The sequence below is a fragment of the Antechinus flavipes genome, chromosome 3, assembly GCF_016432865.1.
Source record: "Antechinus flavipes isolate AdamAnt ecotype Samford, QLD, Australia chromosome 3, AdamAnt_v2, whole genome shotgun sequence".
NCBI lineage: Eukaryota > Metazoa > Chordata > Mammalia > Dasyuromorphia > Dasyuridae > Antechinus > Antechinus flavipes.
In genome coordinates, this window is record NC_067400.1 from 614,696,544 (window position 1) to 614,724,283 (window position 27,740).

Genomic DNA, 27,740 nt, shown 5'->3' on the forward strand with positions numbered 1-27,740 from the left:
GGAGCTGGCTCGGAAACCGCAATCGGGCGCGGATCTCGGCCGCTGTGGGGAGGCGGGGAAAGGCGGCCGGCGGAGCGAACCACTGAGGGGGAGCTTCGTGTGCACCTGCTCTGCCGTCCCGGGCTTCACCCCCCGGCCCAGGCCTCCCTGCGGCTCCCCGTCGGCAGACTCGCTCGTCCATGGACGCCAACGAGTATTTCTCAGGTAAAGCCTGCAGTTTTCGCCGCTGTCTGCGCCGCGGCCCAAGATGCCCCCCCCCTCAGCCGCCGGCCCGAGCCGTCATCTGGGATTTAACCAATCCGATCCGCGCTCATTAGCATGGCCCGGCAGTCGAACGCCTCAGGACAAATCGGTCGCTCCGATTGGTCCATAGATTAGTGGGGGAAGATTGAGGGGTCTTCGGGGGATTCGTTTTGGTGGTTTGATTGTTGCCGATGATGGTGGGGGGGATTTTTTGGCGGCGCTAGGAAGGTGCAGGCCTCTTAATCAATCAACCTCCTTCCGGGTCCTCAGTGGCTGAAAAGCGCTGTAGGGGGCGGGGTCACAGGCTCCGCCTCGTCCATTGGCCGAAATGGCTTCCCCGGTTTAGCCATTCCTTCCGAGGGGCGGGCGAGTCAGCCTATTGAGATGCGCGTCATCGAAGCCAGGTTGAAAGTTCGAGGGGCAGCTCTGTGGGCGGGGAGCCGGTAGGCGGTTCGCGAGGCAGGCTCGGATTGGTTGATAGCGCGGCACCCCGTTCTCATTGACTACGGGCGAGCGTACTCGGGCCAATCGGATCCCTGCCTAACGCCCTTTCCCCTTCCACGCCCTAAGGGGAAAGGGGCCTGGAGGAGGGCGGTGTCGGAAATGAAGGGCGGTGTCGAGCGATTTCTGCGGCTCTCATTGGCCCCCGTCGCCTCTTCGCGCGCCGGCCGCCCGGGCCGCGGGCCAATCAGGACGCGCGCCGCGGCGCGCGGAGAGGTGGGGGGGAGGTGGTGGCGGCCATTTTGAGCCGCTACCGCCGTCGCTAGTGCCGTCGTTGCCGCCACTGCCGTCGGAGCCCGTCAGTGGGGCCGAGGACTAGGTTGGGGCTGGGGCTGGGGCTGGGGCCGGGGGTCGGGTCAGGTGGAGCGGAGGAGGAACGGTGAGCGGAGTGGAACCGAGGTGCCGGACCATGGACGTGAAGCGGCTTAAGGTGAACGAGCTCCGGGAGGAGCTGCAGCGGCGCGGGCTCGACACGCGCGGCCTCAAGGCTGAGCTGGCCGAGCGGCTGCAGACGGCACTGGATGAGGCCGCTGCCGCCGAGGCTGAGGCGGAGCCGGAGCCGGAGCCGGAGCCGGAACCCGAGCCCGAGGCGGAACCGGAGGCCCAGCCTGAGCCGCCCGCGCCAGCCCCCGAGCCGCCGCCGGGACTCCCGTCGGGGCCGCCACAGGACGTCCAGGAGACCCCTCGGGCCGAGCCGCCGCAGCCCGTCCCGGAGGTCGCAGACCCAGATGGATCCTGCGAACCCCTCCAAGCTGCAGAGCCCGCGGGCCAAGAAGGCAAGGAAAGGGCGGGCAGGGTGGGAGCCCGGACAGCTCCCGCGGGGGCGGGGGCAGGACCGCTCACGCCCGTGGCAGGAAGCGCGTCCCGGCCCGCGCTCCTCGGGCCGCACCTGCGCCGCTGGGGGCAAGGGGCTCCCCCCTGCGTGACGTCACCTTGGGGGGTTCCTCCTATCATTGCTAGGGGTGCGGTTTAAGGGCCTTCAGCGCGGGCAGTTATGGCTTTGCGTTTGCCTGTGGCGCCCGTTTCGGTTTCCAACTCGTTGGACTTTTACCCGAGTTCAACCCCTGTTAGAATATTTGGAGGAGCTTGATTTGGTGTTTGTGAAGTTGGTCACGTGGTTTTTGATTCTGTCGTGAACTTTGACGAGTGGGTCTATTTAGGGGCTAGAGAGACCGGGCGGGCACTTCCTGCTTCTCGTGTTAGGAAATTGCTGCCGTGCTTTGGCAGGTCCAGTCGGTGCCCGCGGGAACTTTGAGAGTCCAACCCTATTTGGGAGTGAGACAGACTCCATGGGGGACGGATCCAGGCTCAGACTGACCAGAGTTGTGTCTGACACCCCTTCGTAAATCCCGTGTTGTGGAGATGTTTTTATTGTGCTTTTAATTTTGTCCAGGGATCACTGGGGGGGCTGGGTCACATGTGGTCTCTAGACCTCTCCCCCTAATTGCGCCCCCCCTGTTTTTAGATGTCACTGGCAACACAGCAGAACAGAATCAATTTTATGAGACCACAAATGTCCATCAGGAGAAGAAAACTGGTTATGAGAGTAAGCCTCCAGAGCTGGAGCTGGAACAGCAGCTGCCTTCCTACCCAGGTGAGAAGTTGGGCATTTTGTCTCCATCCACTGGAAGGACAATTTGAATGCCTGCCTGCATGTAAATGCCTCTCGTTATTATTCTTGTTACGGACAGTTAGCATGGGCTGCCAGGCAGTGCTGGGGCTCGCTTGATGGGTTTGGACAAGCTGAGGTGTCCAAAAGGACAGGGAAGTGCCTGAGGAGGCTTGGCGGGCACTGTCTGGGAAAGAAGTTCAGGGAGAGCCTCCGCCTGCCCCCTCAATGGAGAACACATCAGACTTGTGCTGCTCAGACTGACCCGATCACCGTGGGCAGAAAGGCCCAGCTCCGTGTGCGGTCCCAGCCGTCCGAAGACAGTCGAGTGCCTCTGGAACCTGCAATGCCGGGCTGTTACCGCCACCAGAACGCATTGGCTTCTCACCGCTCCTCTAGCCGATTCTTCGGGACAGGAAATGAGGGAATAGAACCATCTCAGAAGAATCCAAATGCTCAGTGGCCAGGCACACTTGGGGTTGGGGTGGGAGTTTCAAGGATATTTTAAGAAGACCTCCCCCGCGTCTGCTCTGAGATTTGTAATCAGCTGGCTGTAGGTGACTTACGGACACATAGCTTCCTGCGTTCTCTTCTGCACAAGTAGAGGGACTCAGTACCGAAATCTCAAATGAACTATCCTTTTGTGGGAAACAGTATGTCGAGTGATTTGGGCCTGAGGGTCAAAAAGGCCAACGTGGCTGTACCCTTCTGCACTTGGGAGGATGGAGAACTAGCATCTGTTCTGCCAGGCCCGACATTGGAAGAAGGGGGAGCCATCCCTGCTCCTAAGGAGCAAAACAGCAAGGACACAGAAGGACCCATCCAAGGGGAACATAAAGGGAACCAACATGATAGGCCACGGAGTTGGGGAAGGAGGCACCTAGCAATTGTGCAGGCGAAGAAAGGCTTCATGAAGACTGGTGATGGAGTCACATCTTCAAGGAGGTGGTCCTGGGCCAAGGAAATGGCCACCCACATCGAGGGTCACTGAGTCAGAGGCAGGTCTTAGAGGAACAAAGGCCCTGCAATGGGGTCAGTGGGGGGGGTTCCGTGCGTCCTGGCCTCTAAAGAATCTGTCCCGCACTCAGCCGCTTTCCCCCCACAAGTCTGATATGTTGACGGATCAGGGATCAGAGCTGGAAGGTCCCAGCAGAGGAGGAGTGGCCGCCTGGCCGATTCGCTGGTTCTCTCGGGGACGCCCTTGCAGCTGTCCGGGACTCCGTCTATTTTCTCTCACTTGATGTGACTAATGTAGGCCTCCTCTTCCAGCCTTGTGTGTCCTTGACAGTATCTTGTCCCTTGGCATACCCAGGTCCTGTTTGGTAGTAAGTGTGTGTACTACAGCCTGATCCTACAGAGTGTCCCTGGCTATTGCCCTTTGGGCCACCATTCTGAGATGGTTCTGTTGAGTAATCCCCAGCAAGAGAATCTGGGGAGTGAGCATTTTGGAAACCTCCAGAAGGTTGCACGATTTCCTAACTTGAACCAGCCTACAAGGCTCATCATCTGTCTGCGGCATCTCTAGTTTGAGGTTTGTTTTGATTGAAGGGAGCTCTCCAGAATGGGGCTGCCAAGAAAGTCTTCTAGATCGGATTGTGGCCCAACCCACCTTAAAATGGAATTGGGAAATATTTAACAAAACTAATCAAAAATAATATAAAGCCACGGCAATTAGGTGGCACAGCGGATCAAGTGCCGGGCCTGAGTCAGGGAGACTCATCTTCCGAAGTTCCAATCTGGGCCCAGATGCCAATTGTGTGACCCTGAACAAGTCACTTTGCCCTAGTTAGTCTTCATTTCCTCAACCATAAAATGAGGAGAACTAGCAAATCGATATCTTGACCAAGAAAACACCAAAATAGGTCAATGAAGAGTTTGTAAGACATGTCTAAAAACAAGTGAACAACTATGAAAAATAGATAATGTTAATATGTGCTTTTTTTTGTCAGTATGTGACCCACAAATCCTTACTGGGCTTTGTTCCGATCTGAATTTGACACCCTGGCCTTTGTCCTATGCAACATAATTGGTTTCCTCTTCTGTAAAAACTTTTCCCTGCTTATTTGGGGAAGGTACAGAGAGTGATAAAGAAATAAGGAAAGGGAGTCACTCTGACCTCTCTGAAGCAATGCCTAACCCTAAAATGTTTCTTAGACCTTTGAGAGAGAGAGATTCCTTGTGAGAGCCCAAGTCAGTGCAGCAGGCCCGGCTTCCTAAGGAGTAGACTTGGGACTGGAGGCCCCATGGGGAGTTGTGGGGGTCTCTCTTTCAGAGTCCCACTGAAGAGTTTGGCTTCTGCAGGGGTCCTTAGCCTGCTTTTTCTTTGGCAGCTTGGTGTCCCCTTCTCAGAATGATGTTTTTAAATGCATTAAAAAATGAGCTGTGTAGTATTTCAGAGACAAGCAGCTTTATCGAAATAGTCGTCAGGCACTTAGAACAAAAGTTAACAATGACAGAAATTGGCACCTAAAGTCTATCTGTCGTGACCTTCCCTGTTTGTCTCTGCAGTTGAAGTAAAGCCTGGGATAAAGAAGGAAGACTCCTTTGCCGGTTTCCCCCCTTCTAATCCTTCACAGCCTCAGCTGTCCAATAGACATCATTACCAGAGTCGCAAAAGGCCTTTTGAAGACAACCGGGGACGTGGTTACTATGAACACCGAGAGGATAAAAGGTACGCTGGGGTGGGGTGGGGGGGGGAGGCTGGTCCCTTTGAGGGTCCAGCCCATACGTAGAGAGCCTTACCTTTGATGGGAAGCAGCCTGTCCTGGAGTCAGGGCCCAGGATGAGGACAAGTGCTTATGAGAATCCCATCCCCGGGCTCTTTCCTTCCACTAGTTCGGTCATTTGGGCCAAAGTTTTGCTTTGCTTTGCTCTGCTCTGCTCTGCTCTGCTCATGTCACTCCTTTCCCCAGAACCTTCGGTGACTCCCCATTACTTCTAGGCTAAGCCCATTTTGGTAAGTCAGGTGCTCATCTCCCAGGCTTGCTTCAAGCCTCCTCCCACCTTCTCAGGGGGAAGGATTCCCGCAGCCCCTCACACGTGGGGACGCAGTCAGTGGTGAAGCCGTGACCGCGCTGTCTTGGAAACGTGCTGGGGACGCTTCAGCCTCCCTACTTTTCACTGCCTCATTCAGGCCTCCGTCAAGTCTGAGCTCTCCCACAAAACCTCTTCTCTGGGCTACAAATGTCCCAGCTCCCTCTCCAGCTTCAGTCGAAGTCTAGGCTGTCCCTCTCGTTGTTATGGGGCTTTATAAACCAGGCGGTTGCTCGGGGCCAGAGCACATGGCTCCCGTAGTCACCCGCTTGGTCTCCCAGGCCTGGCTGCCTTGCCGTCCCCCCACAGTGCTGAGTTCTAGTGCTTGGCAGACCAGGGGGTGGAAAGCATTCAGTGGCAGAGGAAGCAAGGACTCGGATTGTGTAGGACTGGCATTGTGGCGCCACCGGAGCAGAAGATCCGGGGTGGGAGCAGAAGCCGCTGGAGGACAGGCTGGCAGCTGGCGCCCCTGCCGTGCCCCGAGAGCGCGGGCGATTAGTCCCTGCTGTTCTCCTCTCCCTTGTGAAAGAACAAAGCCTGTCTTGAGGCTAGTGGAAGCCTCCGAGAAGTTCACGATTTAGGACTGAGTCATTGGGAATCCGGATGAGCGCTGCTCCCTCGGGCATCCATGGCAGCGGCCCTTGCTGGCCAGGCCTCTGCTGCCTGGCTCTGTGGCCTCCTTCTACTGGCTGCCTTTCTGACCAGGTCATTGCCTTATCCACACCTCCAGCGGAGGGCAGGCAGGAGCTGCTCCCAGAGTCCCGGCCAGTGGTCCGCTCTGCTTTGGGGCGGTGGTGGTGATTGGACTGCGGGCTGCTGGGCAGCGCGTCTCGGGAGAAGCTTTCCTCAGTCCGCTCTCCTTCCTTGCCACGGTGGCATTCGTGAGCTAGCTGGTCTCTCTGTCACAGGGGCCGTTCGCCTCAGCCGCCTGCTGAAGAGGACGAGGAAGAGTTTGATGACACCCTTGTCGCCATCGACACGTGTGAGTTCCGATGACCCTCGGGAGGTCCCTGTCACCCCCTGCCCTTCCAGCCTCAGATGAATCCTAGGCCCTCTTCAGAGTTGGTTTTTATCCACCAAGAAAGATTTATTCCCTTCCACGGGAGGTCTTCACGCCAAGCTTGTAGACACATTCAGGGCTGGCTAAATTGAATCTTGTTGAGCGGGGGTGATTTCTGTAAGGGGGATGGCCTTCTGGGCCAGGAGAACAGAGAAAACAAGTGCCTTATTGGGCTTCTGTGGGGTTGATCTGGTGGGAGGAAGTCTTGACACCAGAGTGGAATCGGTCCCGGTTTTGCTCGTGACAGATGCTGTTGCTTTGACTGGGTTGGGCCTCTGCGGGGGCTGGCCTGGGTTCTTGTGACCAATCGGCAGGAAAGAGTTTGGGCCATGGTTGGCAGGCTGACTGATGGACCCTAGCAGCTTGCACTGACCGATTGTGTTTCTCCTGAGATGCACGGGGCCAGGCTCCTCAGAGGCCCTGCGTGTTGGTCTGTCCAGCCCCTGCTCCTTGGTCTTGCCTTGTAGTCTAAAGGAGTAGGGAAGGGCTTCTTCACACCCCATGCAGCCGACCTTGGGTACACACGGCCATAAGTCAGGGGGAGGTAGGCGAGCAGCTTAGAATGTGCTTCAGCAGCCAGGGCTCACCAAGCTAGGATGGCAGACATCCCCAGTTGTTGCTCATCAGGGAGTGTGGCCGCCCTGTCCAACAGCCCCCAGGCCAGAGCTTGAACGCCGCTGGATGAGCTTCTGGACCCAGGGAAGAGGGGAGGCCACAGGAGGCTTTCACCTAAGTAGTGGTCAGCCTCAGGACCAGCCCAAAGTCCATAGCTTGGCAGAACTCGGAGCAGCAAATCAGGGAGCGCCTTCTCGGGGCAGAATGGCTATCCCAGGTTCTGTAGCTATTCCCTCACACCTTCACAAGGTGCTTCTGTCAGTGCCCTCTGAGCTCATGTCACAGATGGAGAAATTCAGGCTCCAAGAAGGGGCCCCTGTCCTGCCCGGGGACCCTAGGTTTGAACCTTGCCACCAACTCCCTCTGTGGAGGCAGAACCAAGCTTGCCGACCTGAGATACGCTAGTGTCCCAATTAACATCAGGAAGACCGGAGGTTAAATCTCCCCTTGCATCTAACAGCTGGGTGACCCGGGCAAATCACTTGTCCTTACAGGGCACATGCTTGGGGCGATTAGAGAGGGTATGTCTAGGAGACTGGAGCCTTGCTCTCTGGGAAGGGGCGGGGATGGCCTAGGCCTAGCCCGACCACTACAGAGATGCCACCAGTGAGACCACCCTCGCTGGCAGCCCCTCCTTGGTGAAGTGAGCGGTGCCCGCTTGTAGTCGGCACCACGCTCTTTGGTGGAGGCCCCATGCTGGGAGCTGAGCACGGGGAGAGCCCAGGCCCTTCCTCAGGGTTATCAAGATTATTAGTTATTTCCTGTGTCCTGGGCCTCATGCCAAATGCCAGGAATACAGTTTTTAAAAAGCCATTTGATCCCTGTCCTCGGGGAGCTCTTAGTCCAATGAGGAAGGGCAAATGAGTGTACCTTTGAGATAGAGAAAGGGTAAAGGAGAAGGGAAGGCCCTGGAAGGGCTTAGGGAGGAAAGGTGGGAGCAGGAAGAGGGAGGGGCTTGTGCAAGGAGGTCACTTCGGGGAAGGGAGGGGAGTCTGGAAGGAGCAATAAAAGCCAAGAAGCAGTTCTGGGGGATCGACGGGGGACATCATTGGGGCTTTTGCTTCGGAAGTGCTTGGCTGGATAGAGGGTGGATTCAAGGGAGACCACTGAAGAGAGAGAACATGAGGGTCTACCCCAGGGTGGGAGGTAGCTCAGGGAAGCATGCAAGAGCAGAGGGGAACCAAGAGGCTCGGCAAGGAGCTGGCTTGGGGGAAGTGGGGTAGTAGCTGCCCTGAGCAGGGGAGGAGCAGGGAAGAGGTAACGGCAGCTCTTTGGATGTTAGGCGTGAGGGATCCAAAAGGCAGTGGTTGATGGGAAACCGGGTCAGAGAGCCGGCTTTAAAGGTCTGGGGCTCATCTGCTTAGAGGAGCTCTCCACAGATGAATGGATCGCTTGTTACTGTTGAGCCTAGGAGGGTTTTGCTTCCACTTTCCTTATGCTGGGTCACCTATTCCTTTTTCCAGATAATTGCGATCTTCACTTCAAAGTAGCCCGAGACCGGAGTAGTGGCTACCCACTCACCATTGAGGGATTTGCATATCTGTGGTCTGGTGCCAGAGCCAGTTATGGGGTCAGGAGGGGCCGAGTGTGCTTTGAGATGAAGGTAAACCCTGGTAGTGACCGCACCGTGTCTGAGGGGTAGATGGTGGGGGGGACCGTAAGAGTGGGGTCAGTCTGGCCCAGCCCCAGGATATTCGGTCAGGTGTCCCAAAGGCAGAGACAAAACTGCTTTGTTTCTGAAATGTGGACAGATGAGGGGAGGTGCCTGGGGGCTCTTTTATCTCATTAGGCCCCTTCTGCTAGATGTGCAGCAGAGGTGGAGGCTGTGACAGCATCGGCTCAGACAACCTTGGCAGTGACTGGGGAGAGGCAGGGGGAGAGAAGGGGAGGGTCCTAGAACTTTAGAAGGCATTTAACTTGCCCTGATGGAGGAAGCAGGAACATAATAGGGCCCAGGATTGGAGACCAGATCTTGAATCTAGTTGGGCTCCACCAGACCCTGGTTTCCTCATTCATTTAAGATGAAGGAATTGGTCCGGATGGTGTAGTTTGAGAGTAGATCCAATCCTGTGGAAGTTGTGAGCCCTAGCGGCTCATCCTCCAGCCTCTGATAGAAGTCCTGCAGGGAGAGCGGTGGCCTCTCCTATGGCCCAACCGGTTGTTCTATGAACTTTGTGCTCCCTTTGCCTCCTGTGGTTTATCCACTCACTGGTGTCTGTCCTCCCAGCCTCCCAGGCCTTGGGGGTCGTGATCACCACACTTCCCTGTTGGCAAGGCAGCTGGGGCTCCCCGAGGAAGGACAGATCTTATTTCAGGATGGGGGCCCCGGACGGTGGGGTACGCTGCCCACAGAAGAGAGGGGCAGCTGGGGCAGGCAGTGCGTGGAAGCCAGAAACTTCCGGGGCCTTTCTCAGTCTTGTGTATTCCTTGATGTTCAGCCCTCAAGAAGAAGGCATGCTGGCCTGGCGGGGCAGACTTCTTTGGGGGACTGTCTCTGGCTGCCAGCCCTACAATGTGTGGGAGCTTCTGCGGCAGTGGCGATGGCCAGAGGCCCTGGGACTGTTAGACAAGGACTAGGTGAAGCCTCTTGGGAGGGAGCAGAAAATGGACCCAGGGGCCCAGAGGCCAGCCCTGAGGTGGAAGAAGCACCAGGGGTAGAAGCCAGCAGGAGGCTGGTGTTGGTCAAAGTCCCCGCAGGTCTTTACAGATGTCGGGGGGAGTCATTGTTGGGGAGTCCACACTGAATTCTAGGGCCAGAGAAGATGCCCTCCTTTTCCTAAAGAAACCCATTTCTTGGAACCAGAGAGAGAGAAACAGAAAGAGCCCAGGCCCTGGACTGGCCTCGGGCGGAGCCCAGATGTTGGCTCAGAGGGAGCCAACCCTCCCTTGTCTAGTGGTCTGTGGTGTGTTTGCTTGTATCTCTACAATACACTCTGTTTTGCAAGGGAAGGAAACTGAGTCCCTCGGGTGGGCACCTTCCCAGGTTTGGACATCTGTGGGGCAGCAGCCAGCTCTAATAAGAGGCACCTGAAGTCATTGGTTCTCCTGGAGAGATAGAGCTATTGCGAACATTCTAGGCCGTGGGCATTGTTTAACTCGGGATGTGCTTTCTCCTTCCTCAGATCAATGAAGAAATCTCTGTGAAGCACCTTCCTTCCACAGAGCCTGATCCCCATGTTGTGCGAATCGGCTGGTCGTTGGATTCTTGCAGCACACAGCTAGGTAAGGCCGCGCTCCTCTCCCCCAGTGGACCAGGTGACCTGAGCAGCCAGCTCTGACTGATGTGCGCCCCCTTCCCCTGCATTGCTGGGGGCACCTGGTATGGGGTGGGCTCCCAGAAACAGACTGAAGGTCATGGAAAGATTGAAGGTTGAGCCCAGAAAATCTGGCTTCCCTTTCTCTCTGGATCTTAGCAACTTCATCTTTCAGGCGCAGGTTTTTTAATCTCCTCTCTCAGAGTTTCTGAGAAGATAAAGTTGAGTAAAATGTAGCTCTCTAACCATGGTTCTAAGGGTAAGAGGTGGGAGTAGATATCCCTTGGTAGCCTTTCCCCATTGGCTAAATGGCCAAAGGACACAATAGGCAGTTTATAGCCTCCTCTACCCCCCACCCCCCTGTACATACATAGATACATATATATGTGCAAGCCATCAGTAACCATATGAAAAAAGTGCTCCAGATCACTAGTAAACAGAGAAATGCCACCGCACGCCCAGCAGATTGGCTAAGAAGACCAAAAAAAATAAATCAGCAAAGGCTGGTGGGGCACATTAATGCCCTGTTGGTGGAATTGTCAGCTGGTCTTATTATTCGGGAAATGATTGGGAATTTTGTCCCAGAAGCTACTGAGGTGCACTTTGGCCCAGCAGGGTTAATACTAGGTCTGTGTCACGGAGAGATCAAAGAAAGAGGAACTAGACCCACCTGTACAAAAAGTGTGTGTAGCAGCTGTCTGTGGTGGCAGACAAGTGGAACATTGCTGAACGAGTCATGTGAATTTGATGAAACGCTTTTGCATCCTGAGCAAGGAGGAAAGTGGCTTCAGAGGAACCTAGAAAAGCTTGTGAGCTGATGCAGAGGGAGGGGAGCAGAACCAGGAGAATGGTTTTCCCTGAACAGTTTTCTCCTACACAGTTCTATCAGACTTATGGTAACTACCTGAGACAGTCTGTGGGCTTAGCCTGTGAGGAAATCTTTTTTTATTTGACTACTATACGTGTGTGTTTTCCAATGGCAGTGGTGGGTAGAGAGAAAAAAGTTGGTTCTGAAAACAAAATAAAGTTTAACTCTGAAGCGAGAGCTCTAAACTAGCTACACTGCTAGCATTTAAAAACATTTCTACAGTTTTCTTTATCACTATTAATTTCTCATCTTAATTGTTTTCAATTAGCAAAAATCTGCCTTCCCTCATCTTCCCATTAAAAAAGAAAAACAAAATTCTTGTAACGATTATGCATCATTAATCGAAATAAATTCCCACACTGACCATGTCCAAAAAAAAATACATGTCTCAGTTTGTCCTCTGGGTCCATCCCTTCTTTGTCAGGAAGAGACTAGGCTGTTTCATCATGACTCCTGGAATTGTTGGTCTTTGTTTCTGAAGTCTTTCAAAGCTGTTGACTTTTACAGTATTATTGTTTATATTTAAGTTGTTTCCCTGGTTCTGCTTACCTCACTGAATCAGTTCATACAGTTCTTTCCATGTTCTCTATCCCCTTCATCATCACTTTATTTAGCACAAGCATGTCCTGTCCCGTTCCTATGCCCTAACTTATTCAGCCATCATTCAGTTGATGGGTATCCCCTCACTTTCCAGGACTTTGCCACAATGAAAAGAGGTGCTATAAGTACTCTTGTACTTTAGGATTCTTTTTCTTTTTCTTTGAAATCCTGGGGTAGGGGCCTAGTAGTATCATTGGGTCAAAGTCCTGGTTTAATGATTTGAGGCCATCATTTCTCTAGCATTTGTTATTTTCCCTTTCTCTTGTCTTAGCCAATCTGATGTTATGAACTGGGACTTTGAATTATTTTAGCTTGAATTTCTCTTAATTGTGATTTGGAGCACTTTTTTCATGGTTATTGACAGTTTAGATTTCTTCCTCCAAAACCTGCTTTTCTTACCTTTTGATCATTTATCAATTGGAAAATGGCTCTTTTTCTTATAATTTTTTTTCTAAGTACCTCCTGAATGCCTTCAAAATGAGACTTTTTTTTAACCCGAGTAGATTTTTTTTTCTCCCTTGTTTATGTTTCTTGTCTGTTTTTAGCTATTAACTGGTTTTGTTTGTACAAAAACCTTTTTAATTTTATATAACCAAAATTGTCCACTTTATTTTCTGTTCCTCAGTCACAAACTCTTCATTCTTTTTCCTTAGCTCTAGTTGAAAACAAACAGAAATCATTATTTTGTGGAACATTCATCTGCCTAGACCTAGAGTGCTGAGACACATGGGTCTTTGCAGTCCCTTCTGACTAAAGCCAGGTTCAAATCACAGAGAACAGTGGGAATTGAGTGGCAAGTGCCATCCAGGTAGCTCTAAAGAGAAAGGGAACATGGTCTCGGGACAGATTTCTGGATGCATCTTTCCCCAATACCTCACACCTGCAATATAGAATTGGAGGTCACCTAGTTCAGCCAACTCATTGTATAACTGGGGTACTGAGGTTCAGAGATGATATTAAGGTCACAGCCCCATGTTCAACACTGTTACACAATGCTAAGTAACGATTATCCTATCTTGTCTAAACAACACTTTTTTTTTTTTTGAGGAAATTATGTAAATTTTTTTATTTCAATAACAGCCCTGTGGACAGATAGGTTAAATGGAAGCCCCAGGAGATGAGGGCTATCCAGGATCTGAAAGGCCCCGTCTCCTGATTCCCAGCCTTGGGCTCTTGGCAACCCTTTGCAGCCACGATGGGATCTGTAGGGATGCTCTCCAAATTAGTCTGCCCCCAAGGGTCAGGAATAGTGTTAAAGAGACCACCCTACATGTCATGTCCTTTCCTTTTCAGGTGAAGAGGCATTTTCTTATGGTTATGGGGGCACTGGAAAAAAATCTACCAACAGCAGATTTGAAAACTATGGGGACACGTTTGCTGAAAATGATGTAATTGGCTGTTTTGCGGTAAGTAAGAGTAAACATCTCATTGGGTGGGGTTTTACCATATGTGGGTAAAATGAAGTGCATCTGTGGAAACGACACGGGGTTTTTGTTTGTTTGTTTGTTTGTCTTGGTTTTGGTTTTCAAGAGATAGCTATGAGGTGCCCCGGGTGGTAGGGATGTCACGAAGGACCAGGCCCTTCCCACAAGCAGCTTTAGAACTTATAGGGGCAATGGGCAGAATGAGAAAAGCCCCAAATTAAAAGGTGGTAGGTGGGAGCTGAGCCTTTCTCAGAGTTTAGGATTCTACTGGGTAGAAGTGACACAGGGTAGTGTGTGCCAGGCATGGGACACAACTTGAGCAAAGGCCCAGAGAGGTTCTATGCAGGAAACAACTGGGAGCTAGTGAGGATGGAATGTCAGGTGTAGAGGGGAGGCAGGGGCAAGTAGGGGCAGGCTCAGAGCTGGCTCGTGGCACCAAGGCCACGGACACTGACCGGTCTGGGCGCTATAGTCCTTGGCATGGGCTGGTGAGGCTTTGTTAATGGTGCCCTCTGCCTGCATTGAACAGACCAGATTAGGCCAAGGGAGGCGCCTTTGAGCCAGGCAGGGAGGTCATACATTGCCCCAGTGGTCCCTCAGGTCATGTGGATCAGACCTCTGGGGACAAAGCGGGGACCTCCTTTGGTGGGATCCCCCTGGAGCTGCCCGCAGTGTCTCCTGGCTCGTGCACTGCTCAGGCCTTATGTGTCATCATCTCCTCTCCTCCTTTCCCAGGACTTTGAATGTGGGCATGAGATAGAGCTTTCTTTCACCAAGAATGGGAAGTGGCTGGGCATAGCCTACCGCATCCAGAAAGATGCCCTGGGCGGCCAGGCACTCTACCCCCATGTTCTCGTGAAGAACTGTGCCGTGGAGTTCAACTTTGGCCAGAGGAGAGAGCCCTATTGTTCCATCATCCCAGGGTTCACCTTCATTCAGCACGTGCCTGTGGGAGAGCGAATTCGGGGAACCATCGGACCAAAGAGCAAAGCAGACTGTGAGGTAAGAGCAGCCCCTGACTGGGCATCCATCTGGACGCCGCAGGAATAGAAGTCAGGGAATTGGGGCGCCCGGAGGGAGTCTAGCTTATCGGGAGCATGCATTTTGTTGTATTTGTCCAAGGCTAAAATAGAAGAACCAGAATTTGAAGAGAGCACCTCATGGAATACTCTATATTACAGGCCAATGTGGGGAGAGAAGGTCCTGAATAGCCTCCCTGCCTCCTACTTAGCCCAGAAGGGGACTGGGGGTTAGGGTTTGTCTGGAAACGGTAACAGGGACTTCCCTCCTAATGGTGGAGGATGCTCTCTAGGAAGATCCAGAGCTCTGGGTTTGAGACCAGAACATGAGACCCAAGGGCTCTGCCCACACAGCACAGCCTCCGCAAGGTCCGTGTGCTCAAGTCACTTGGCACCCCAGGTTTTTGTTTAGCCATCAACAGGGCAGGCGGCTCTGGGTCTGGGCTTTGTGCTCTCTGTTCCCCTGCCCCAAGGCCTCCCCCACTCAAAGACTTGCTTTGTGGCCTTAGAGAAGCTCTTTGTTGGCCCATTCTGCCCTTAGGACACATGGTTCGCCCTCTTAGCCCGGTCCCTGTGCTATCACGGTATTCTCCCGGGTTCTCTTTAGATTCTGATGATGGTGGGCTTGCCAGCGGCCGGCAAAACCACGTGGGCTGTCAAGCACGCAGCTGCCAACCCTACCAAGAAATACAACATCCTAGGTACCAACGCCATCATGGATAAAATGCGGGTGAGTGTGCTGGGCCACTGTCTCCCTTTGCTCACTTCTGGTCCTGGACAGCCACCAACTTACCTGTGCTCCCTCCCCAGGTGATGGGCCTCCGCCGCCAGCGCAACTACGCCGGCCGATGGGACGTCCTCATCCAGCAGGCCACTCAGTGTCTGAACCGCCTCATCCAGATAGCCGCCCGCAAGAAACGCAACTACATCTTAGACCAGGTACTGGTCCCAGGCAGTCTCTGCACAACCGCCCATTACACCTGTGGCTTCAAGCCCCCTTGAGCCTAAATGTATTGCCACCTTCTTGAGTTGTGAAAACGTTTCCAATCCTTTTCTGCCTTCCCGAGAACTTAGGAGCTTACCTGGGACCGCTCCACCGACTACCACGTTGTTGGCAGCCACAAGTGGTGGGAAGGGGTGGGACCCCACACACACCCCACCCCTCACCCCCGACCTCAGCATCCAGGGAGAGGACAGTGAGCTCAGGGTCAGCACCAGTGCTTACATCTTGATCCCCAAGGCCAGCCCATCTCTTACACTTGTGTTTAAGATGAGGACTAGAAGGGGTCAGTTATGTAGCCTCCAGCCTCCTTGTTTTATAAGTGAAGAACCTGAGGATCTTACCTAGCAGATTTCAATCTAGGGCCCTGTCAGACCGTGCCCCACCCCACCCCTGGTTGGCTAGCCCCATGGTCTAGCTCCAAAATAATGGCAGCAGGTGGTCCACCCGGGCCCTGTCACTTCCAGGATCCTTCCCCGCCCTGAGTCACGGGTGCTCATAGCCTCCAAATCCACAACCTGCTCCCAGCGGCTTTGCTTTGGGGGTATTGGTTCTATAACAATCCCTCTGCCCATTGGGCTGCTTTGTTCAGTCCAGGGAGAGGACAGGCCTAGAGGTGAGAGTGTCAGGACAGTTCTGGGGGTCACTGGTAGAAAGTGGCTCTGTCCAACCCCAAGGCAGTGGAGTGGTCACTCTTCTCAGCTTCTCAGGCCTTGAAGATAGGGTCAGCTAAGTGTAGGTCATTTGGACAGTCTTTGTGAGGTCCCGGGAGTGACCGTAAGTACCTCCAGGTGAGTAGTTGTCTTGTTGGTAGAGACCGGGTCATGTCAAAGACAGCCGAGAGAAGCTCGGGAGTGGGCTCCCACCCAGGGCCCATTGTCAGGACAAGAGTCCAGGTGGTCTCAGGATCCCAGCAAGGCCCCCCAGTCCGGTCACTTTGGCTGTGACAGTCAACACCAGCCCACACAGCAGGCTGTGGCCACTTAGGTTAGCAAGGGAGGAGCAGCCCATGGCCACCCTCCCAACCACAAGCACCTCTGGGGTTTCCTTCTTCTCCGCCCATAAATACTCCACTCCACCCCCATTCTTTTCCTTATGAAATTGGCTGGAGCAGCTGAAAAACCAGCCTCTTCCCCATCCGAATGGGAAGCCACCCCCAGGGGGTGGGGATGGGTTCAGGTTGAGCCTCAGACCCTCCCTGGCAGCATGACCTTGAACAAGTCCCTTCACTTCTCTGGGCTTCTGCTCTCTCATCTGTCAAAGGAACGGGGTTGGATCCCTGAGCTCTGGGATCCCAGGGCGTTGTGGCCTTATGGTGTGAGTTCAGATTTCAGCTTTGCTGCGACCTTGAACAGCTTGTCCATCCGTGGTCCGCCCTGTCATCCCCCATGAAGCTGTTAGGGCAGGAGTAGGTCAGGGGTGCGCACCCTAATTTGCCATGGCCCCCTGAAGCACCATCCAGATGCCAGTGGATTCCTCACATTATGGTCTCCGGGACATCCAATAAAATGCAGGGCTTTGCCACTGAAAGTCAGATGTAATGATTTCCCCGTTCCATCTGGGTGGTTTCTGGCCTCTTTGCTCTCAGGAGCCAGAGCTTAGGTTTCTAGGTATGCAAATATCCATCCAAGACACACACACTTACACCCATCCACCCCTCTGGGGCTGCTCCTACAATCTTTGAGTCTTGGCTGGTGTGAAAAGCTAATGGGACCTCAGATGAGGAAAGGGAGGGGAGGGAGCTCCCCAAGCATCCAGGGAGAGGTCGCGACTGTCTGCTCCCCAAACTTTTGTAAGGGTTATGATCTTTTGACCACTCTGGGGCCCCTACCAGCTGGCCAACCTACCGAGACAGACTTGGATCTGGTGAGGGCCCTGAAGAGAGAAGGCTCAGAGGCCCACAGCCAACTCTGGGTACTCATAGGTATCCACTTATGCCCTGAACTAGCTTCTCCACCTCTCTGAATCTCGGTTTCCTTGTCTGTAAAATGGAGATAATGCTATCTACTGCTTACCTCCCAGTGTTGTGAAGAAAATGCTTTGTAAATATTTAAATACAACACTAAATGTTAATAAAGTAATTTGTAGAACTGGAAGGGAAGGGAATCTAATCCACCCACCTTCATTTACAAGTGAAGAACTTGATACCCAAAAAGAGTAAAGTGACATGGCTAAGGCCTCTCAAGTAGTAGAGTCAGGATTTGAACCCTGGACTACTCCCCTTCCCCAGCTTCTGGACCCATCCCCTCATTTCATAGATGAACGTAAGCCTCGGCTGGTCAGGCCTCCAGTCCTCTGGAGGGCATCTCCATCTAACCAATTAAGGAGGCCTCCGCCTACTTCTAAAGGGTCTTCAGAGGAGAGTTTGCAAAGTACATGGTTCCTGATTCTTGCTGTCCCAAAGCAGAAGCATTTCCCTCGATCGAGTTCGATCTGCCTTCTGGCTTGAGCAGAAAAGGCCTGGTCCTCAGTACCCTCATCCCCTCCATTATGATCTAGTAACGTTCCTGTCCCTGTTGCCTTTGTGTGGCAAGAAAGAAAGGTGGAGATTGGGAAGAAAAAGCGACCCATAAGAATGACCAGCTCTGATGTGGGTGTTAGGAGCCATTTGTATTTGAGAGGGAAGCCAGGGAGACGAGTCGGGAGCTTTTACTGAGACCCAGAGGGCCTTCTCCGAGGCAGGAAGCTGGCTTCAGGGCCCCCAAAATGCACTTTGAAGAAAGGAGCCCAGGAGTGGTTTTCACTCCAGCTGTCCATTACCTTCAGCTTCGCCCAAAAGTAAAGCTGGGAAAGAGCCACGGCCTGGAGGAAGCTCCCGACAGCTGTTGGCAGGCTTGCCAGAGGAAAGTGTTGTTCACACACGTGCCCCCCAGGCCTGGCCAGAGCCTTTCCGCACAGGCCAGCTTTTCGTCCCACAAACGCAGCTCTGCCAGGAGTTCAGCCCGAGCCAAGTCTGGTTCGCTCAGTATCAGAGTTTCCTCCTTAGCTCTGTGGAACCGAGCAGGCCGAAGGTCTGTCACCAGGGTCCCCCATTCTGCTTCTGCAGTGAGCCTAAGGAGGCGGTAGTTTCTGACTCCTGACTTTCCAAGGAGGGAGCATCCTTGATCTTGTGTGTGCAAGGAGCTTCTTAGGACGGATGTGAAATGCTGCAATAGGAAAAACTAGAGATTGGAGGAACTGGCTTCCTATGGGGATGGAAGAGCCAGAACTGCAGGCAGCACACCCCTGCAATGCAACTGTAGCATATCCTAGCAACCAGCCCCGGTGGTCCCTTGGTGCCTACCGAGGCGCCACATCTGGCCCAGGGGCCCTGAGCTTGGGCTGTGTTTGCTGTAGCAACAGCCTCTGAACTGGAACTGTTTCCTGCCCTTTTCTAAGTGGGGAATAGCCAAAAAACAGCCTCAGTCCCACACTTGCAGCTGGATTTTAGCCATCGGCTTAATTTTCTAATATTTGCCACATTGTCGCTAGGAAGTATCTCGGCCTCAGATGGTTTTCAAACCACAAAGTTTGGCTTGTCTCTCTCTTCCTCAGTGAGTGGCCTGCTTCACTCCACGGGGGGGATTCTAGCCACACTGGGTAGGGTGTGGTTTTCTGCCCTGGCCCCACCAATCTTGAAGCAGAAAGACAGTTGCCAAGTCCAGCAATCCTGAAAAACTCCACCCCGAGACCTTTTCTGTAAAGCCCACAGGGGCTAGTGTGCATCCCCCACACACACAAGGAAACCACCTAGGCGTTCTGAGGCAGCTCAGTCTCGGAATCTCCCGGGAGCCTGAGTTTTATCTGGATCTGACCCCAGTGTCTTAAAGATGTAAGGAGAATCCCTCGTTCCCCAAAGGGAGATACGAAAAAGACATGGAGGAATGGACCCCATCTTCCAGATGGTGGAGGCAGAAGTTGTTTACTGGTTGCCTCCCATGCCCCCTGCTGCCTGGCATTTTATCAAAGCCCTAGATTTTTCTTCTCCATGCTAAAGATGTCTTTACTTCAGAGGTGAAAAAAAGTACTACAGCAGCTTTGTGGTTAACAAAAACAAAAACAACAAAGCTGTCCTGTGGCCAGGAGACCGGCAAGGTGATGTTTTTGAAGACTGTCGGATGCCTCTAGGTGGTCGGTGACCTGCTGCTCCACCAAAAACACTCCCTTGTTAGACCAAAAGTACCCTTAAAGGGGGGAGAGGGAAGGAGTAGCCACTCCACCCAGTCAGAACCCTCTCACTTCATGGTGCTTCAAGAAACATCCTGTCCCTTCTTACCTTGGTTTCAAAAGGTACAACCCAGGAAGTCTCAGCTAAAAGCAAACTAACTTACATTTCAGAGGCTAGCCCCAGAAAGCAGGGCCAGGACCAGAGACCCTTTTTGGTTATATCCATTGGCCTGGCCTACCACAGTGGCTTGGTGCCAGAGTTTGTAGGTGAGCATCAATACTGGGCTGTGTTGGCCGGTTCCTGAAATTTGATTACTTCTAAGGCAACCCGTCAATGAGATAACAGCCCCTGAGCCAGATAAGCAGAGCCTTCCCTCCTGGAAGCTTGGGCACCTTTGGTGCCTTAGGATTTGCCAAGGGCTCTCCTTCCAAAACATGATGTAAAGTGCCAACTCTTCATCTTTCAAAGAAGTGGAAACTCCTGATGACATGGCTGGCCTTGGGCCATTCCATCTTGGGCTAGCTGATGGTTTAAGCATCTCATAAAGGAAACTGACCTCATTCTCCTCTTGTTCCTTGCCCTCACAGAAGGGGCTTCCTCATAGAACCTAAGGATGGGCCGCCTGAGGGGCATGATTAACCCTTCGGGAGAGGGCATCCTATTTGTAGACAGCCCTAATTGTCTTTGGGTGCACCAGAAGCTGGCTGTCCCCTGCACCCACTTCACGCTGGTTCCCCATGAGCTAGGGAAGATGGAAGACAGGCTTAGAGACACATTTCTGTGTCAGCGGGCACAAAGGAGAAGCTTTCTCAGTTCTCCCTGCAACCTAGACGAGCCCTTGGCAGACAGGACTGGGGGCGTTTGTACCCAGCACCTGGTGGCTTCCTGCTCAAGAGCACTTTGAGACCCACTCTTCCCAGAAGGCAATCTCCCCTCTCACTAAATCACTCATGGCTTCCCCCTGACCTGAATAGTTGGAGCTTATGGGCATCCCCTTCTCAAGATAGGGCGTGCTAACATAAAGGGCAGCACCAAACATACTGACTGACCCTTGGCCCGGGTGACCAGGAACAGGGGGTATTCTGAAGACATGAAGCCTCCCCCTCCCCCGAGGCGGGCTAGGCCAGTGATCACTAGAACACAATCCTGAAAAGCATGCCGAGGCCCCTCAAAGCCAGACTCTGGTACTGTGGCCTCCGGTTTTAAGCAGCTCACTCAAACCTCCCTGAGCCTTAGTTCTTACCCTACAAAATGTGCTTAGCTGAGTGACTCGGGGCCCTTCTGGCTATGGCTCCATGAGCCCCTTAACTCTGAAGGTTTCCCACGCAGTGTCTCGATTGATCATTTGCTAAGGGCACCCCCAAGCTAAAGGACATATAACAAACAACCGTTTGCCTCTTCTCTGTCATTTATTGCCAGACAAATGTTTATGGATCAGCCCAGAGACGAAAAATGCGTCCTTTTGAAGGCTTCCAACGCAAGGCTATTGTCATTTGCCCCACGGACGAGGACCTGAAAGATCGGACGATAAGACGCACGGATGAGGAGGGGAAGGATGTGCCTGATCACGCTGTGTTAGAAATGAAAGGTAGGGAGCCAGGGGGGAAAAGCAGCCGGCCTGTCTGGCCCTGGGCAGGTTAGAAGGGGCCTCCTCACCCTTAGGAGTTTTCTCAGACCTCTCTCCTTTTCCCCATGGTTGCCTTTAGTAAAGATGGCCCCTAAGCTGGGACTTGTTCTCCATCCAGAGGGAGAAGAGATGTCTTTTCCTCTAAGCATCTTGGCCCAGCGGAAGATCCCCAACACATCCTGGGGAACTCCCCTCCCTCCCTCCCCCCTTAGAACTGTGATGAAACCAAAATGAGAACAGCCAGGAAGTGTCCCCATATCCAAGGAGGCTTTCACAAAGCCCCGCTGAAGGCCTGGAAAGGAGGGTATGGTCCTTCTAGGAGTCATTTTCTTGGATCCCCTTCATTCTTTTACTACCCCCAGATCCATTGACCTTTTGGATGTTCTCTGGGTGGAGGAGGGCTGGCCCTCTGCCCCACGGTGAGCTTGTTTGTCAGGGGCCTAGAAGTAGTTGACCGTGTTTCCTTTATTCCCCTTCTTCCCTCCCTGGGCACACCCCGAAGCCAACTTCACACTGCCCAACGTCGGGGACTTTCTGGATGAAGTCCTTTTCATTGAACTCCAACGGGAGGAGGCTGACAAACTGGTCAAACAGTACAATGAAGAAGGCAGGAAGGCCGGACCTCCTCCGGAGAAACGCTTTGACAGTCGTGGCGGCAGCAACTCGGGAGGCTTCCGGGGCCGGGGGGGTGCTGGGGGCTTCCAGCGATATGACAACCGAGGACCACCTGGGAGCACTCGCGGGGGCTTCCAGAACCGAGGCGGCGGCAGTGGCGGTGGTGGTGGTGGTGGCGGCGGCGGTGGCGGCGGCGGCAGCTACCGAGGAGGTAACAGTCCCCCCCCTTCCCTCCCAGGTCAGCAGAGTGGGGTGATTCCTTGGGACTTTGTGAGGCCATTTTATCTCTTCCTGACTGTAGCCGAGTGCCCCAACCCAGCCAATGGGGAGACAACCACCGATGTGTTTCCCCACCCCTGACCCAGCTTCCAAGATCACCACATGTGGTCTTCCCGGTGGTGGTCTAGCCGGGAAGACAAGATGCATGGGAAACTTGTAAAGAGGAGATGAGGAACAGGGCCAGGAAGACCTCAGTTTACTCAGAGTGCTGTCAAGTCTTCCAGGTCACTTGAGATGCTCGATGGCAGGGAAGGGACTATGGTTCATCCCTTTGCTGGGGTTGCCTCTGTCATGGAGGCCCCAGTCTGGTCAAAGAAACACTGGTCCTTAGGGTCAGGAGTCCTGGCTCATACAGTCACAGGGGGACCTTCCCCTCGATTTTTCTCATCTGTAAAATGGGATGATTAATCAGTGCTAGAGCTATGTACCTCCCAGAAATACTGAAGGAAAAGCCTATTGACAAACCATATGCTGTGGTCATAGACCATCAAGGCACTCAAGTCTCTTGCTTCAGTTGTATCCACTGGATACCTGAAGCAACTTGGAGTCAAGTCTGCCCCGGGGCCTGTGCGAAACAAATCCAACCCTAAACTCCAAATCCTTCCCTCAGTCCCATTTCTTCAGCTGAGACAGAGAAGTTCTGTTGGCGAGCCATGGGGAGGTCCCAGCAGAATGGGAGACACGTGGCTGGGACAGAGTCCAGTTGGACTCTGGGAAGCCAATCTTTTGACCATAAAAGAAGGCCATGATATAAGCATAAAATTTTCCTCGATTAAATTCCATTTTGTCCATTCAATCTATCCTTCAAGCACGTCAACCTGTCTTACTCAACGTTAATGATTGTTAGCTGCAGCGTCCCTTCCAGCTCTGACTCTGCCCCTACGGCTCTCATCCAGGAAACTGATAAAAACCTTCAATAACCCTTGGACCAGCAGGCACTGGAGACTCCCACCAACAATGGCATGGCACCATTAATGGTGACTCTGGTTGCCGTGGCCCTTGGTTCATGAAGCCTTCGTGACTTCCCTACCTTCCCTTTTTCCAAAATACTCCTACGGCTCATTTCTCAGGTCCAGGATTTTCAGAAATCTCATTCTTGTTCTTAAAAAGCTGACTGTTGGGTTTATTAGAAGTTCCTCAACTACTCTTGTGGACAGAGAGTGCAGGAGTGTCCCATTCTTCAACCAGCTGAAGGTCCTAGGGGAGTGACCACCCATTTTAAAGGGCTGGCCGGCCAGAGCTCCGGGCCGGGGCCTGGACACAGGGAGGAAGAGAGGTTCTAAAAACCTCAGGGAGGGCGCGTGACTCCCACAAACGTCCGTCTGAGGTTGGGGTGCACACACCCGCACCTACTCAGCAGTCAGAGAAGCCAAGAGAAGGCCTGGCAGAGGCCCAGCGGCTACCTCCCTGATCACCTCATCTCGCCGGGGCTGCTGGGTCTGAGCTGGCATTCGGTCACTGTGGGCATTTGCCACGCAAGATCTTGGCAGAGGAGGTCTCGCACAGGGAGGTAGAGGCTATGGTTCTCTGCATTGACTGTTGAGGAGACTGAGGGAGCCTGGACAGGCTCCAAAGTCCGGCTCCCCGGCCAAGTCTTTGCTCTCCCCCCTCGGCCGAGGACAGAGCCACAGCTCTCCAGGGCTTTGGGGGTCCCTGGGAGCAGCCCGGCCTTCGTGGGCACCCACAGCTTCAGGAGTTCTCTGAGCTGGCTGTGGACTGATTCTGTCCTCAGTCCTCCTGGCTAGAGAAGTGTCAGTCCTTGCTCCCTGCTCCTGTTCTGAGGCCATTTCTTTGGCCTTGTCTCCAGCATGGCCCGTTGTGGCTCTCTGCTGATCTCTGGGGGGCAGTTTATCCTTCATTTACAATTGAGGAAACTGAGGCAGGCCGGTTCAATGACATGCCCAGGGTCATGAAGGAAATGGCAAGCCCCTCCTGTGTCTTTATGACCAGTCAGGCAGGATTGAACAATTATAATATCCAGTTCTCGGGCGCACACTTAAGGTGCGTATCTGGTTAATAAGAACAGTGACCAAGTCTTCTACTTTGAGGGTTTTGTCATCGGGAAACAGAGCTCGGCATCCATCCCCTACTCCCATTAGTTTCCCCCTCCCCCACCTAAGACTTGACCTACAAGGTAGGCCCTGAGGGAATTGAATGGCCACCCAACCAAATGACCTTTTTGTCGGTTCCAGGTTTCAACAGAGGTGGGGGTGGCAGCAATAACAGTGGCGGGGGCTACCCCCAGAACCGCTGGGGCAGCAATAACCGGGACACCAGCTCCAACAATCGAGGTGGCTACACACGGGCCCCTCAGCCACAGAGCTACCCCCCCGCCAGGAGCCAGCCCCCCAGCGCCGGCGGCAACACCGGCCCCAGCGTCACCAGCTACAAAAGCAGCAACATCCCCACCTCGGGGGCCGGCAGCGGCAGCAGTAACCCTCCTGTCAGCAGCTACAGCCCCCCCCAGGTAAGCTCCCCAACCCGGCAGCACGCTCAGGCGCCGCTCCAGGAGCGATCGGAGCCTTCGGCTGCCCCTAGCAGCCCCAGACTTATGGTCCGTGACTCCCAGGAGCCCTTGGCCATTTCTGGCCCGGGTTCAGCCATTTACTCTTGGGGTTACCTTGAGCTGCCCCCTCCGCCCTCTCTGCCTTGCCTGAGCCCAAACCAGCCAGTGCCCTCACACGAGGCGGCTGGATTTAGAAGGGCTCGGACCCTGGAGCAGCGGGTCTGGGCCCTTTCTTGGACAGTGTCTTCGAAGGCATAAAATGCAGTCCATTGGCTTACAAAGCAAAGCGGCCATTCTGAAAGAAGCTGAACATGTAAGAGAGGGGAAAGCGGGTTTCCAGCCCCCAGGGCAGGGCTCCTCCAAACCTTGTTACTCTCACTGGGCTGGAGGCCCTTGGGCTGGCCTGGCTGGGGCACCCCCTCCCCCACTTCTCAATTGTCAATGAGGAAAGTGATCTCACCCCTACCCCCCTCCCCGGGTGTCTTCCACTTCCCCGAGGAGGCAGCTGAGACTTAGGGTCACCTGCCCAAGGTCCCAAGGGGGGTGAAACTTGGACCTGCCCCCCCCCTCACATTGGTCACATGGTCAGTGAGGGGGGGCCCACCCGGGACTCCCAGTACAGGAGGATGGGCTGCCTTGTGCCCACTGCCCATAGGCACCTCTCCCTGAATGTCAGGAAGAGCCTTTAGGCAGGACCCAGGGTTCTGAGGCAGAAGAGGCTCTGCTGGCATAGCCAGAAAGGGCAGTTGGTCCCCTGTCCAGGGCCTGGCCCACCCTCCAACCCTCGCCTGACGATGTCCTGGAGGAGGCAGGAAAGTCTGGATGGAAGCCCCCGGGGGCCATGAGGCCACATAGCGGGCAGATCTGGGCCCATCCAGATGCTATTGTTTTTCTTTGCAGCAAACCTATACCCCGACCTATAACCAGGGAGGGTACACCCAGCCAGCTTACACAGCGCCTCCGCCCCCGCCCCCGCCACCCCCTCCCACCTACAACTATGGGAGCTACACCGCCTACACCCCCCCTTACACCACCCCCCCGCCGCCCCCCACCGCACAGACCTACAATCAACAGAACTACAACCAATATCAGCAGGTAGGCCCTGGGAAGGGCGGGGGGGAGGAAGGGGGGAGCGCTTGTCCTTCCCTGCTGTTGGCCCGAGACCTTGAAAGAGGCGGGGAGGGGGATTGTGGTCTGTGCCCTCAAGAAATTGACCAGGAAGGGAACCCACGGTGTGGTGATCCCCAGCCCCGCTCTGCCATGCGAAGTCCCTTCCTGTGCCAGAGCCCAAGAAGACATAGGCCCTTTAAATGTTGGCTGCGGGCATGTGTGAGGGAAGGGACCAAGGCACAGACCCCTGGGGGTGGCCCACTGAGGCCCAGGTGCTGATGCCCTGTCTTCTCTCTTTCCTCCCCCCAGTACGCCCAGCAATGGAACCAGTACTACCAGGGCCAGTGGCCACCATACTATGGCAACTATGACTACGGGAGCTATTCGGGGAACACACAGGGGGGCTCGAGCACGCAGTAGCTGGGGCTGCCCCAGAGGCCTGGCCTACTCTCCCAAGTCAGTCTGCCCGGCCGCCTCCGTCCGTCCGTCTGTCCGTCTGTCTGTCCTCAGCTCCTGCCTTTTTGCCCAACCTCCCACTGAGAAGGCGCGTGATTTCCTCCGTCCTCTCCCACTCTTTCCAGTTCCACAATGCAGCAAAAAAAAAAAAAGAAAGAACCCCCCTTTGCTTTTTATTCTTTTTTTTTCTTTTTGACTTTCGAACACCAGCCCTGTGCCGCCCACCCCTGCTCCTTCCCCCACTCGGAGGCCTGTGGGCCTCGAGGGGAAAGCACTCAGAAGCTCCAGGGGCCAGAGGAGAGCCCAGGAGGGGGCCATGGTTGCCGCCCTGGATTTCTCCTCCTCCCCCTCAGCTTTCCAGGCCTTCTTGGAACCAACCCCTGCTGGAGATGTTTTATTGTCTGAAACTTTGCAGAAAAAAAAACAAAAAACAAAAAACAAAAAAAGGAAAAAAAAAAAAGAAAAAAGATGGAGGGAGGAAGAGGCAAGCCAGATGTTTTATGGTAATTATGCTGTTTTTTAATTTTTAGAATTTATGTCAGTTTTTACTGTGGGACGGCTGTTAATATTTCATCAAGGTAACAATTTCTTTGCTGAGTTCAGGTGACTGAGGAAGAGCACGCATCCACTTGGGAAACGAAACCACGAAATCATCTTTAACCTAACTTTTTATACAATGTCTAAGTTCCCGTAACTTTGCACACGCTTCTGTGTTGAGTTGAATTGTAACTGCTTTTTGTATTTGGAGAGAGTGACTATTGAACTTTAAAACTTTTATTCTAGACGTGTTGGTGGTCTCTTGCGGAGGGAGGGAGAGCGAGCGGCAAGGGACGGGTGGCCTTGGAAAAGACCCTGACCCACGGCCTCCCGGGCTGGGCGTCAATTCGCTGGAAACTGTGACTGCCATCCCTGGGGGTTCCCCCAACCCATTTCTCTTGGGACCTTTCCCCTTCACCCCAAATCAGTCAAGTACCCAAGCCCCCAATGGGTGCCATGGACTGGGAGGATGACAGGGAGAGGGCCAGGCTGCCTTGGTCCATGATTTGCCACAGCGGGCCCCGGGGCCCTCTGGCACAAGCACAGCCCTCACGGGCAGAAGGGTCCCCAGTGGTCCAGAGGCCACGTCCCAGCGGCAGTCTCCAAAGACGCCATGGAGCAGGGGGTGGGAGGCTGGAGCCAGCGAGAAAAAGAGAAGCTGGTGTGTACAGGACCCAGGTGGAGGTGGGGAGCCCCAGGGAAGTAGGAGCTGTGCCAGTAAGGCCATTTTTCAGAAGGGAAAACCGCCTCAGGCAAAGGGACTGCCCCTCCCCCAGATCACAATTCAGCAAAAGTCCAAGGGGACATCCAAACCCACCTCCCAAGAGTTCGGCCGGAAAGCCTGCATGCGCCCCCCCCAAAATCCTGCCTGGTGCCTTCCAACGTGCCAGGCAAGGACCCAGGGTCAGCCCCTTGCTGTGCCCCCTCTGTCTGGGGAGACCAGGGCTTGGGGAGGTAGAGTTGGAGATGGGGAGAGGTGAGTTAGAGTGTACGGAAGAAAAGGGGGAGCCTGAACTAGGGTGCTAGTGATGGCTGTTTCTCTGGAGGTTAGAAATGCCCTCAAACAAATGAACAGGTTTGGGGAGAAGAGCAAGTGAGGGGTGTGTGCATCCCCATCCCACCCCGGTTAAGGGGGAATCTGAAGCAGGGACACTTCCCACAGAGGGCGGGTTTGGGCCATTTCCTAAGGGCCGCTCGGCCCAGCCTGACCTGGAAGCTTCCCCCTGCTGCGTTTCTT

General features: G+C 54.0%; 1 protein-coding gene across 3 annotated transcripts; it reads left to right on the top strand.

Moving 5' to 3' along the window:
* On the top strand, window positions 1-26,748 carry HNRNPUL1 (heterogeneous nuclear ribonucleoprotein U like 1). 3 transcript variants are annotated; one of them, XM_051989239.1, is made up of 15 exons: window positions 1-204; window positions 2,210-2,338; window positions 4,862-5,024; window positions 6,295-6,368; window positions 8,525-8,664; window positions 10,184-10,283; window positions 13,077-13,189; window positions 13,943-14,209; window positions 14,834-14,956; window positions 15,037-15,165; window positions 20,793-20,961; window positions 21,503-21,826; window positions 24,087-24,361; window positions 25,301-25,495; window positions 25,820-26,748. In XM_051989239.1, exons 1-15 carry the CDS (start codon window positions 180-182, stop codon window positions 25,928-25,930), a joined length of 2,337 nt encoding a protein of 778 aa, XP_051845199.1. In that variant the 5' UTR covers window positions 1-179; the 3' UTR covers window positions 25,931-26,748. The 3 variants fall into 3 exon arrangements, with proteins under 3 accessions (XP_051845199.1, XP_051845200.1, XP_051845198.1); XM_051989238.1 differs by lacking the exon at window positions 1-204 and adding an exon at window positions 1,080-1,520; XM_051989240.1 differs by lacking the exon at window positions 2,210-2,338 and having other exon boundaries at window positions 2-204.
* The last annotated feature ends 992 nt before the right edge of the window (window positions 26,749-27,740 follow it).

What these genes read in the sequence shown, in the direction of transcription:
- HNRNPUL1 (XM_051989238.1), top strand. Translation starts at nt 1,154, where the DNA reads ATGGACGTGAAGCGGCTTAAGGTGAACGAGCTCCGGGAGGAGCTGCAG. An exon ending in CGCTGTGTTAGAAATGAAAG is followed by an intron (nt 20,962 to 21,502) that starts GTAGGGAGCCAG and finishes CACACCCCGAAG; the next exon opens with CCAACTTCACACTGCCCAAC. An exon ending in CGGCGGCAGCTACCGAGGAG is followed by an intron (nt 21,827 to 24,086) that starts GTAACAGTCCCC and finishes TGTCGGTTCCAG; the next exon opens with GTTTCAACAGAGGTGGGGGT.